Source organism: Heterodontus francisci, chromosome 25 (genome assembly GCF_036365525.1).
Source record: "Heterodontus francisci isolate sHetFra1 chromosome 25, sHetFra1.hap1, whole genome shotgun sequence".
Taxonomy (NCBI): Eukaryota; Metazoa; Chordata; class Chondrichthyes; order Heterodontiformes; family Heterodontidae; genus Heterodontus; species Heterodontus francisci.
In genome coordinates, this window is record NC_090395.1 from 40,325,103 (window position 1) to 40,338,698 (window position 13,596).

Sequence of the window (13,596 nt, forward strand, 5' to 3'; positions counted from 1 at the left end):
CCACTGTTTCAGCAGCTCTGTCAGATCAAAAAGCGCGTTGCTATGAATGCTTGACCGCCACCAGCCAGTTAATTCCTGTGGTAACTTTTCCTGCTTCAAACCCAAAAGAGCAGAAGGGTCATGAGGCCCTGCTTTCACAGCCTGTATTCATACTGAAAATCAAGATCAAGCGAGCTTTTGCCCTTCTGCTCCACGGGAGCTTTCTGTCCTCCCTGAGTTTGCCTCAGGACACCTGCGTTACGATGTGACAGGTGTACCGTCCCAGTCAAACACTCCACCTGCCGCTGTCCCTGGAGCGGGTTGTGGCTTCCGACCAGAAGCGAGAGCCCCTCGGGGCTTGCCTCCCTGCTTCACCGGATAAGTGAAAGAACGATAAGAGTAGTGCTATTTCACTGGCGGGAATAGTAGCATCATGGTAATGTTACTCGACTAGTCTTTGCTCGAGTTGCTCTAAACAGGCTCCAGAAGCTGGCCGAGCGCGTCTACCCTGAGGCACAGTGTGGCTTTTGTGCAGAGAGATCGACCGTTGACATGCTGTTCTCCCTTCGTCAGAGACAGGAGAAATGCCATGAACAACAGATGCCCCTCTACATTGCTTTCATTGATCTCACCAAAGCCTTTGACCTCGTCAGCAGACGTGGTCTCTTCAGACTACTAGAAAAGATTGGATGTCCACCAAAGCTGCTAAGTATCATCACCTCATTCCATGACAATATGAAAGGCACAATTCAACATGGTGGCTCCTCATCAGAGCCCTTTCCTATCCTGAGTGGCGTGAAACAGGGCTGTGTTAGAACATTAGAACATTACAGCGCAGTACAGGCCCTACGGCCCTCGATGTTGCGCCGATCATCTGACCTACACGATTCCATTTTCATCCATATGTCTATCCAATGACCACTTAAATGCCCTTAAAGTTGGCGAGTCTACTACTGTTGCAGGCAGGGCGTTCCACGCCCCTACTACTCTCTGCGTAAAGAAACTACCTCTGACATCTGTCCTATATCTTTCACCCCTCAATTTAAAGCTATGTCCCCTCGTGTTTGCCATCATCATCCGAGGAAAAAGACTCTCACTATCCACCCTATCTAACCCTCTGATTATCTTGTATGTCTCTATTAAGTCACCTCTCCTCCTCCTTCTCTCTAACGAAAACAACCCCAAGTCCCTCAGCCTTTCCTCGTAAGACCTTCCTTCCATACCAGGCAACATCCTAGTAAATCTCCTCTGCACTCTTTCCAAAGCTTCCACATCCTTCCTATAATGCGGTGACCAGAACTGCACGCAATACTCAAGGTGCGGCCTCACCAGAGTTTTGTACAGCTGCATCATGACCTCGTGGCTCCGAAACTCGATCCCCCTACTAATAAAAGCTAACACACCATATGCCTTCTTAACAGCCCTATTAACCTGGGTAGCAACTTTCAGGGATTTATGTACCTGGACACCAAGATCTCTCTGCTCATCTACACTACCAAGAATCTTCCCATTAGCCCAGTACTCTGCATTGCTGTTACTCCTTCCAAAGTGAATCACCTCACACTTCTCCGCATTAAACTCCATTTGCCATCTCTCAGCCCAGCTCTGCAGCCTATCTATGTCCCTCTGTACCCTACAACACCCTTCGACACTATCCACAACTCCACCGACCTTCGTGTCATCCGCAAATTTACTAACCCACCCTTCTACACCCTCATCCAGGTCATTTAGAAAAATGACAAACAGCAGTGGCCCCAAAACAGAACCTTGCGGTACACCACTAGTAACTAAACTCCAGGATGAACATTTGCCATCAACCACCACCCTCTGTCTTCTTTCAGCTAGCCAATTTCTGATCCAAAGCTCTAAATCACCTTCAACCCCATACTTCCGTATTTTCTGCAATAGCCTACCGTGGGGAACCTTATCAAACGCCTTACTGAAATCCATATACACCACATCCACGGCTTTACCCTCATCCACCTGTTTGGTCACCTTCTCGAAAAACTCAATAAGTGTTCTCGCACCCACACTTTTTGGGATTTTCTTCTCTCTGCTGCTTTCACATGTGTTCAAGTCCTCTGAAGAAGGAATTTTCCTCCACACAAGATCAGCGGGCAGGTTGTTCAACCTTGCCCGTCTAAGAGCGAAGACCAAAGTACGGAAAGTCCTCATCAGGTAACTCCTCTTTGCTAACGATGCTGCTTTAACATCTCACACTGAAGAGTGCCTGCAGAGTCTCATCGACAGGTTTGCGGCTGCCTGCAATAAATTTGGCCTAACCATCAGCCTCAAGAAAACGGACATCATGGGGAAGGACATCAGAAATGCTCCATCCATCAATATTGGCGACCACGCTCTGGAAGTGGTTCAAGAGTTCACCTATCTAGGCTCAACTATCACCAGTAACCTGTCTCTAGATGCAGAAATCAACAAGCACATGGGAAAGGCTTCCACTGCTATGTCCAGACTGGCCAAGAGAGTGTGGGAAAATGGCGCACTGACACGGAACACAAAAGTCCGAGTGCATCAAGCCTGTGCCCTCAGTACCTTGCTCTATGGCAGCGAGGCCTGGACAACGTATGCCAGCCAAGAGCGACGTCTCAATTCATTCCATCTTCGCTGCCTCCGGAGAATACTTGGCATCAGGTGGCAGGACTGTATCTCCAACACAGAAGTCCTCGAGGCGGCCAACATCCCCAGCTTGTACACACTACTGAGTCAGCGGCGCTTGAGATGGCTTGGCCATGTGAGCCGCATGGAAGATGGCAGGATCCCCAAAGACACATTGTACAGCGAGCTCGCCACTGGTATCAGACCCACCGGCCGTCCATGTCTCCGCTTTAAAGACGTCTGCAAACGCGACATGAAGTCCTGTGACATTGATCACAAGTCGTGGGAGTCAGTTGCCAACGTTCGCCAGAGCTGGCGGGCAGCCATAAAGGCGGGGGTAAAGTGTGGCGAGTCGAAGAGACTTAGCAGTTGGCAGGAAAAAAGACAGAGGTGCAAGGGGAGAGCCAACTGTGTAACAGCCCCGACAAACATATTTCTCCGCAGCACCTGTGGAAGGGCCTGTCACTCTAGAATTGGCCTTTATAGCCACTCCAGGCGCTGCTCCACACACCACTGACCACCTCCAGGCACTTACCCATTGTCTCTCGAGATAAGGAGGCCAAAGAAGATTCCAGAAGCCTGGACTAATGCTTTTAAGACAGGAATTCAAATCCCACCATAGCATGTGGGGGGAAGTTAAATTCAATAAATTAATAAATCTGGAATAAAATGCTAGTCCCATCAATAATGTTCATGAAATTACTGGATTGTCGTGAAGACCTATGTGGTTCACTGATGTCCTTCAGGGGAGGAAATCTGCTGTCCTTACCCGGTCTGGCCTGCGTGTGACTCCAGACCCAAAGCAATGTGGTTGGCTCTTAACCACCCTCTGAAATGATCTAGTAAGCCATTCAGTTTCAAAGGCAATTAGGTATGCGAAATAAATGCTGGCCTTGCCAGTGATGCCCACGCCCAAGAATGAATAAAAAAAAAAGATAGGCCCACGTTAGACCCAAATACAAGTCACTTTAGATTGTGTGTCACTTGTAATTAGCTGGAAATATTTAAAAATGGACCAAGTTCCTGCTGAAGTTCACTGTTAGCCATTGTACGTAAGTAAATCTGATATTGCTGACTTCCATTTTATTCAACAGTACTCCTATGGATCTTCAGAGCCTGTGGTGTTCCATACAGAACTGAAGCATTATGCATGGGCTTTAATTCAATTCAGGCAGCGAGGGAATTTTTTTGACGGGTTTTAACTATTATCTTTGGATAGTATTGACTTGCTGGGACTATAAGAAGTAAAGATGTTGCCAAAATTTCTTCCCCTGTGCATGGACTTAGAGATGGGAAGTAAGCTAGACTAAAAGGCAGAAGCTTTGCTCAACTGCTTACCAGCCTCTCTGAAGATTTGACAGACAGACTGGTTTTAAGGAAAGTTGCCTCTCTTATTTCTGTCCTAGTACATTGGTAGCTGTGTCAAATTTAAGAACAAAACAATACTGCTCCAAATGTAACTCAATGGGCTCAGGCTTACAACCCAGGACACCAGAGGCAGCAACTGAGACAAATACATATTTTAACAGCTAACGTGCCTGCTCCTGCTCCTGCTCCTCATTCGTATGTTCGTATGTCGGCATAGATTAAGATGAATGACCAATTTAAAATTCTGCTCCCCGAGTCTAAATCCCTTCATGGCCTTGCTCTTCCCTATCTCTGCAAAAACCTACAGCCTTTGCCTCAAACAATCCATTCTTCCAACATTGACCTTTTGTGCATCCGCTCCTCATTTCACCCCACCATTGGTGGCCACGCCTTCAGATGCCAAGGCCCCAACCTCTGGAATTCCCTTCCGATATCTGCTGACTTTCCCACTTCCTTCTCCTCTTCTAAGATCCTTCTTAAAACTAACCAATGACCAAGCTTTTGAATATTCTTTCTAATATCTCTTTCTTTGGCTTGCCACCCATCTATTTCTGATCATGCCTCCTTGAAGCACCTTGGGACATTTTTCTAAGTTAAAGGCATTATATAAATGTTAATTATTGTTTCTAATCTGTATTTGGTGGTGTTGGGTGAGGGATAAATCTTATTAACAAAATAAAGACTAGCATTTTAACAGATATTCTGCATGTTTGTAATGTGGATTTTGATGCTTACCCTCAACCTTTTTGATCCTTTATTATTCCCTCCACCATTCATAGGTTACTTCCCCCCCACCGACTCTACTGCAACATATCAAGCCCCCTTTGCCTCAGAAGATTTGGCAGTCCCCCCCCCCTCCCCACCCTGCCTAATCTCCCCCACTCCCTTCTTGTTCTCTACCCTTCCCCTTCCACATCACCTCCCTCTCAAGCCTGTTCTCTTCCCTTCTCCTCTTATTTCCCTCTCCTCCTCTCACCTTCACCCCCTTCCCTTCCACTTATCTTCATCCTCTATGCTCCTCTTTCCTCCTCTCCTTCCCCACCTTGATTCCATTATCCCCCAACCCTCTAACCCTGCTTTGTCTGAATACTGTATTTGGTCTCAACTCACCATGTGTAACATGAGAGATCAATTATTTGTAAATAAATACAGAAGTGATAAAATAGACTACACTTAAGTAACATTCAATCCAATTTGAAGTATGTCACAGTCAAGAAATACAGCCAGTCATGACACATTCCTGAATCATAAATAAGGACATTAACATTCCATTAACATGCCAAAAGTGTAGGAATATTTAATTTAAAATAATCCAGGCATTGATGTTTTGACTCAGATTCACTGCAAATGAAAGATTGTTGCACTTGCACAAATACTTTAAGGAAATGATGCCTGAAATACAAAGTGAAGCTTTCTACATTGGGTAATCATCACCAGATACTCACAGGCGCATATTATGTTGAGCAGATGGTCTGCCTTTTGCTTGGAGCAGCATTCTGAAGTTGCATAACGTATTTAACAGATGCATCCCATTTACTAAATACTGTATTCATTAATCACATTTACAATTTTAAATGATATGGCTTTTGTTATTAAAATATTAATGTGCATGATGTTCTCTTGTGAGGAACCTGATTACTATTAGGATCTATATGGCTCGTAAGGGAGGGGTAAAAATACAACATGCTACTTTCCTCAAAATTTGACTCCCAGAAGTTTGATGACTTTTAAAGAAAATGAAGTTGGAATTGAGTAGACAGTGGAAGGATAGGGCTAGACAAAACTGTGATTGTGTTTGTTTATGATGAATAATGATCCTTGGGCTCAGTAGTATTGATTGGATGAGCAGTACAGTTTACAAATTAAACTCCGTTGTTTCACCATGGGAGAATTTCACAGCTTGTTCTTTCAGTGTAGTGTGAAATTCTCACCCATGCTGAAAGAATTGGAGGTGCAGTCCTGCTAATTTGTGTTTCCAAAAAAAGTAGCATCTTTCAACTGAATCAAGTTCTGAATCATTTGTAACCTGAATTTTGACGCATCACCTCTACTTGCTTGATGCTTTATTTTTCCCTGTTGCTCCATTAGAGTTTTGATGCTTTATTAGCTTCTATTGGTCTACTTGAGTCCTGACATTTTGCTTCTCTCTGCTTGTCTGAGTCATGACTTCTGTCTATTCTCATCCACCTATCTGAATTTATGACATTCTCCCACTGGCAATCCATTAGCCCAAGTCCCTGAAACCACCTGCTTGCCTATGTTTCAGATCTGTGACCCATCGTCAGAACTTTCTGATGAAAGGTCACAGACCTGAAATGTTAACTCTGGCCAGAATTTTACGCACCCTTCAGGAACAGGCTGAAGGTGGGGGTGGTGGGTGTAAAATTGTATGGAAGGTGGGGGATGCAGTTCCCATCGCCTTCCTGTCCCTGGCAGCTGGGAACTTCAGCACCTATGGAGGCCAGCCAGTAAACCGTGGCAGCCTCCTTGTGGGCCTGGGGAGCAGGCTCTCCTGATTGGACACACTGTGCCCCACAGAGGGCTCCCATAGCAGCACAAGCTGCTTTTGTTGGAGCACCTCCCCCAGCCCTCCTGAACGACCCACACCCACCTCACCAGGGCCCAGCTAATGGTCCCCAGTGAGGCCCAAAAACCCACTCACCTTTATGGAGGCCAATGTCCACGGTTCTCTTCTGGCTGGGTGCAGTCCCAACAGTGGCGGCGATTCCTGGTGGTGCTACTGGAGTCTGAGGAACTGCCGGCCCGCTGATTGGCCGGCAGCTCTTGGAGGTGGGACCTCCAGCCTCAGCCCTTAATTGGCCCAGTCCACGTAAAATTACGGTGTGGCTTTCAAGCCTGGTGGAGGCGGGCTTGTCCCCGACTTTTTGGACAGTGTTAAGGGCCTTCGCCCCAACGTAAAATTCCAGTCTCTGTTTCTCTCCACAGATGTTGCCAGACCTGCTCAGTATTTCCAGCGCTTTCTGTTTTAATTTCAGATTTCCAGCATCTGCAGTATTTTGCTTTTATTATTATGCCTACCTATCGAACCATGGAACAACAAAAGTAGATACTTTACTCTCCAGTGAGCAGAGCATAGTTATGAGGAATGTTGTACTTATTTCATTCTTTTCTAAAGTTAAGAGTTTGAAAAGGTTTAAAGTGTCATAGAATCATTCAGCACAGAAACAGGCCCTTCGGCCCATCGTGTCTGTGCTGTTATGTGAATGTACAGTGATCCTACAGAAATGACGTCCAATAACGTGTGTTGCAGTTATACACTGGTATTGAAAGACATTTGTGGGATCAGGGGATTTTAAGTGGGAATGGAATGGATTACGACAACCTTGGATGTAGAGATCAGTTGGTGCCAATGTTTGAACATGGACCTGCCCAAGTCAATCATGAGAACAAAAGTGCACTGAACACGGCTGGTTTGAAGATATGTATGCCCTGTTCCCTGAACCCTTTCTTTTGCTTTAGTTTGCTGAATGCCTGGTTTTTATTTTTAATTATTCAATTTGAGGTTTAGCTCAGTGGGTAATGGCACCACTTGGTTTGGTCTTGGTGCCACACAGACCAGGGAGGCTTCAAGTCTAACGCTTGGTCTGAACTTGCTCTCAGCCAGTGCTGCAGGATTGGACTCAGTGCCCTGGAATATTTCATAAGGTTGTGCTTTTTTGGCGTAATTAACCTGAAATCGGTGAAACCTACACAAGAGAGCACAGAATTTTAAGTGCAAGTTAGATTCAGTGCAAATTGAGTTTTCGTGATTTTTTTGCATTAGTTTAAAAAACGTTGTCCTGGAATCTGGCCACGCCACACGCGCCCCCCACCCCCCAGATCGAATTAATGATCAGAGTGGGTTTTTGCTAAATGCATTCATTTGTAAGTCTTCAAGGAGGCTCTAAAAGAATGATTTGCATTTATATAGTGCCTTTCACAATCACCAGACATCCCAAAGTACTTTACAGCCAATGAAGTACTTTTGATGTGTAGTCACTGTTGTGGTGTAGGAAACACGGCACCCAATTGTGCAGAGCAAGCTCCCACAAACAGCAATGTGATAATGACCAGATTATCTGTTTTTGCGAAGTTGATTGAGGGATAAATATTGGCCAGGTCATCAGGGAGAACTCCCCTGCTCTTCTTTGAAACAGCGCCATGGGATCTTTTATATCCACCTGAGAGGGCAGACGGAGCCTCCGTTTAACATCTCATCTAAAAGACTGCACGTCTGATAGTGCAGCACTCCATCAGTACTGCATTGGAGTGTCAGCCTAGATTTTTGTGCTCAAGTCCTCAAGTGGAAACTCTACCCCACTGTTCTAAGCTCGAAAGAGAAACATGGGACCTCGCTGATGTTTGCTGGTTTGTGACCAATGATAGGTAAAGACAGGATTGGATTTGTTTCTGATGCCCCTGCAGCCAACCAGAGTTATGAAGTATGGCTACTTGGGTAATTGACTTCCACAACCACCAGGGGAACTGGACCTCAGGATAAACAAAGAAGAGAACTATCAAAATAAAGATTGCCCGACTGATCACTGTTTTATGCTTACATACACATCACCCCCTGATGATCAGCACAGTTATATGGACAGTAAATAGAATTATATAGAAATTTACAATACTCAAGCAGGCCATTTGAGCCAACAGCTCTATGCCGGTGCCTATGCTCTACATATGCTCCTACATTATTTCATCTCATTTTATCAACATTTTCTTCTATTCCTTTCCCCCTCATGTCCATACCTAGTTTCCCCTTAAAGGCACGATGTGAGGACTAGCAGAACAACATAATAAACCAGGCTGCTCTTCAGCTTTCAGCCTTGAATCACATGCACAATGATAAATAATTTCAACTCTCATGGGTATTCACAATCTGGAGGTATGTGAGTGAATTACTCGGACATCAGACACTTGAATAGAAGTGCTGCCAAATGGCACGGAGAGAACTAAATCAGAGAGCATCCATAGTATGAAGATAATTCCTATGATGTGGTGCCTGTTTAGAGAGCTGATCTGAGGATGTGGAACCAACTGTCTATCTCAGGAACCGCAGCTTATTTTAATTATTTATTTAACCATCTGCTGCAGGGTGACCTGACAACAGAAAGGCCTGATTTAATAGTAAAATCTAATAGTAAAACCTCATCGTTGTAACATATTACCAACTGCAACCTGTGATACGCAATGTAATTCCAAACTCTGACTTCATTGAAACGTTCAATTAGGAAGGAGGGAACAGTGCATCAAAAATTCAAACTTCAAACAGATGCTGTGGAGACAGTGTGCTGTACTGACATTAAAGTCAGTATATCAGTGGAAAGAAAGAATTTGCACTTATATAGCACCTTTCACAACCTCAGGCCCTCAGTTTAGCATCTCATCTGAAAAATGGCTTCTCTGACAGTGCAGCACTCCCTCAGTACTGTACTAAAATGCCAGCTTAGATTTTGTACTCATGTCTCTGGAGCGGGACTTGAACATACAACTTTCTTATAGAGGCATGAGTGCTACCACTAAGCCACAGCTCTGGACTGGACTGCTTGCATCAGAATACTACTTCACAGCCAGGACGGCCCACATAGAGTGACTGACCTCTGTAGTGCCTTCAGTCAGGTACACAGAGTGGAGGCATTCAGTTTCTACCTTCGGATGGAAAGGTTGTCAGGAAAGTCATCTTGGGCATTTAGCACTTTGAATAACATTAACATTGCCAGAAACCTGTTGGCTAATTGCCCATTCATACTGCCTGCTGGTGAATGTTGAGTGAGGTCGGGAGAACAAAAAAGAAAAAGTATTTTGTTCCAGTAACTTTCAAAACTGACAGATAGACACGTTACTTGCCACCAGAGCGATTCTATTTTAAAAAATTCATTCCTGGGATCTGGGCATTGCTGGCAGGACTGGCATTTATTGTTCATCCCTAAGTGCCATTCAGAAAGTGGTGAAATAATGGAGTTACTGGCTAGGCCACTTTGCTTAAGAGTCGACTACATTGGTATGGAACTGGAGTCACATATAGGCCAAACCGGATAAGGATAGTAGGTTTCCTTCCCTAAAGGACAGTAGTGAACCAGTTGGGTTTTTAATGACAATGTGATAGCTTCATGGTCACTTTTACTAATACCAACTTTTTATTGCCAAATCAAGCGAATTCAAATTCTAGCTGAATTCAAACTGTTATGGTGGAATTTGAACTCATTGTCTGGATTATTAGTCCAGTAACATAACCCCTCTTCTACCAGTAAGGTTGCTAGGAGGTGCATGAAAATGATATGGATTGACAACTCTTCAGTTTTCCCTTTATCTTTCCCAATAAGTGCCTCTCCTCCTCCAGGAAGTTCAGCTACATAACAACAGTTGCTACACCTCATAATTCACTGTGTGCAAAGATCTTTGAGGTATTTCTATGAATAGTAATACAGTACTAAATGAATACAAGTCTTTTCAAGTGCTATAAAAAGTTGATTTTGGCTAGTCTATTGGGAGTGAATGCAGACAGATGCTGTAATAGAACCCCTTAGTGTTATGGTGCATATAGCTCTATATTTAGAACAAATTTCCCTTCTGAAAGACAGTTCAGCTGATTCTCACACTCTGTTGCAAAGAACATTTCCTGACATGAAGCTGCATTGGAGACTGCTCTCTTTATAATTAGATTATGGGCAGCAAAATGTTAAGTGTAGTGCTGGAAAATCTGTTCCCTGATACCATTGCTTGGTGGAAACCCATTGATTACAATGCAAGCTGCTTGAAATACTGTCTGCTATTTTGCATGGCAGCCACTGGCCCAGGATTCTGAAATAACAATTGCAGGCATTGCATTCAACTCCTTCTCCATGAAACAAATACAGTAGAGCAGAATATTTGGGAACTGTTCAGTGTTTGGCTGTCATTAATTTATGTTAGGAAAAAAACATAAGAGAGAGATATAGATCATTCTTTGCTAAATGATAATCATTGGAAACTACCTGAATTAACAGTGAGGGTTTAGGAGCAGGAGTAGGCCATTCAGCCCCTCAAGACTGCTCTGCTATTCAATTAGAACATGGTTGATCTGTACCTTAACTCCATTTTCCTGCTTTTGTTCCATATCCCTTGATTGTCTTACCTAACAAAAATCCAGCAATCTCAGTGTTGAAAGCTGTAATTGACCCAGTATCCATAGTCTTTTGTGGGAGAGAATTCCAGATTTCCATTACCCTTTGTGTGAAAATGTGTTTCCTGCTTTCCTTCCTAAAAAACTTAGCACTAATTTCAAAATAATGTCCCTTCCTTCTTAATTCCTCCACCAGAGGAAATAATTTCTCTGTATCTACCCTCTTGAATCTTATGAACATTTTTATCAGATTGCCCTTCAATCTTCTAAGAAAAGACTAGCAGTCACCTGCCCTTGTAATTTAACCCTCTAAGCCCTGCTATTCGAATGAATCTGCCAGTTAATTATTTTCTGCAAGGGGACCATCAACAGAAAGAAGGACAAATCTTCTTGTGGGGGATTGTCAAACACTTAATATGGTGGCATAATTTGTATCAAAACACACAGAACTTTCCTCACTGCATCGTCTTACATAATACAATGTGTATCTTCACAAATTACACAAGGTTAGGCAATTTTTTTAATGACGGAATTGTCAAACACCATTGAGGTATTAAATATTTGTACCTGTATTTGTTCGAATGGGATTTCAAAGCTGAATGATTCATTGTAGTAAGGGTTCAGTGTGTTTTTCTTGACTGTGGTTTTCTTCTTCTTGAGCCGTTTTCCATTCTGCAGCAGATGTATCTTTACATAAGGATCTGAAAAATAAAATTGCCTTCCCTTAGTAATCAATTCAAAAATAAGAAGCTGAAGCAGATTAGTCTTTAAAACAAAGCTGTAAAATGGCAGCATGGTAGCATGCTCCATAGGATGCACATTTACTTGTTTCCTTATATGGCAATTTTTGACTTCACTTAAGCTGTCTGGGATGAGACACTGAGTTGCAGCCGGGCGTTTGCCTGTAGGAAAGACCAAAGGATGTGCTTCCTCAGGCTCCTCTTCTGCATCGCTGCAGGAGTTCTTCACGGCAGTCTCCTAGACCCAATCACCTTCAGCTGCTTCAGCAATGATCTTTCCTTTGACTTAAGGTCAGAAATAGGGATTTGCACGGATGACTGCACAGTGTTCACACTAGAACACAAGAAATAGGGGCATGAGTAGAGCATGTGGCCCATCGAGCCTGCTCTGCCATTCAATACATTCATGGCTGATGTTAGACTTCAACTCTACTTTCCTGCCACTCGCCATATTCCGTGATTCCCTGAGGGACCAAAAATCTGTCTATTCCAGCCTAAATGTATTCAACAATGGAGCATCCACAACCCTCTATGATAGAGAATTCCAAAGATTCACAACCTTTTGAGTGAAACAATTTTTCCTCATCTCAGTCCTGAGACTGTGCCCCCGTGTTTTAGATTCCCCGAGCAACGGAAACAATCTCAGTGTCTACCCTATCCAGCCCCTTCAGAATCTTGTATGTTTCAATCAGATTGCCTCTCATTCTTCTAAACTACAGAGAATATAGGCCCAATTTACTCAGCCTTCCATCATAGGACAACCCTTTCATCCCAGGGACCAATTTAGTGAACCTTCGCTGTACTGTCTCCAATGCAAGTATATCCTTTCTTAAATGTGGAGACCAAAACTGCACACAGTATTCCAGATGTGGTTTCACCAAAACCCTGTACAACAGACTTCTTTATTCCTGTACTCTAATTTCCATGTAATGAAGGCCAACATGCCATTTGCTGGATGTATCTGTATGCTAACTTTCTCCGTTCCTTGTTCAATTTCATTTGCAATTCCTCAGATAATAAAGCAGTTCATGTCCTCATGAAGCAGACCCTAGACAACATTCAAGCTTGGGCTGCTAGGTGGCAAGTAACATTCTTGTCACACAAGTGCTTGGCAATGACCATCTCCAACAAGAGAAAGTCCCCATGACATTCAATGGCATTACCATCAGCCCCCACCATCAACATCCTGGAGGCCACCATTGACCAGAAACTTAACTGGATCAACCATATAAATACTGTGGCTACAAGAGCAGGTTAGAGGCTGGGTATTCTATAGGGAGTAACTCACCTTCTGACTCCCCAAAGCCATTCCACCATCTACAAGACACAAGTTAGGAGTATGATGGAATACTGTCCACTTGCCTGGATGAATACAGCTCTAACAATACTCAAGAAGCTCGACACAATCCATGACAAAGCAGAACACCTAATTGGCACCCCATCCACAATCTTAAACATTTATTCCCTCCACCACCGGTACACAGTGGCAGCAGAGTGTACAATATATAAGATGCACAGCAGCAACTTGCTAAGACTTCTTCAACAGCACCTTCCAAATCTGCAACCTCTATTACCTAGAAGGACAAGAGCAGCAGACGCATGGGAACACCACGAACTGCAAGTTCCCCTTCAAGTCACGTACCATCCTGACTTGGAACTATATTGCCATTCTTTCACTGTCGCTAGGTCAACATCCTGGAACTCCTTTCCTAACAGCTCTGCATGTATCGAAACCTTGTGGACTGAAGCAGTTCAAAAAGGCGCTCACTATCACCTTCTCAAGGGCAATTA

General features: G+C 43.8%; 1 protein-coding gene across 10 annotated transcripts in view; it reads right to left on the reverse strand.

Annotated features, from left to right (window-relative positions):
* Positions 1-13,596, reverse strand: part of LOC137383840 (synaptotagmin-B) — a 691,314-nt gene that overhangs the window by 20,310 nt on the left and 657,408 nt on the right. For all 10 annotated transcript variants that reach the window (XM_068057126.1, XM_068057125.1, XM_068057129.1 and 7 more), the window contains one exon: positions 11,633-11,766. In XM_068057126.1, the coding sequence (XP_067913227.1) occupies positions 11,633-11,766 (134 nt within the window). The remainder of the gene's footprint in view (positions 1-11,632; positions 11,767-13,596) is intronic.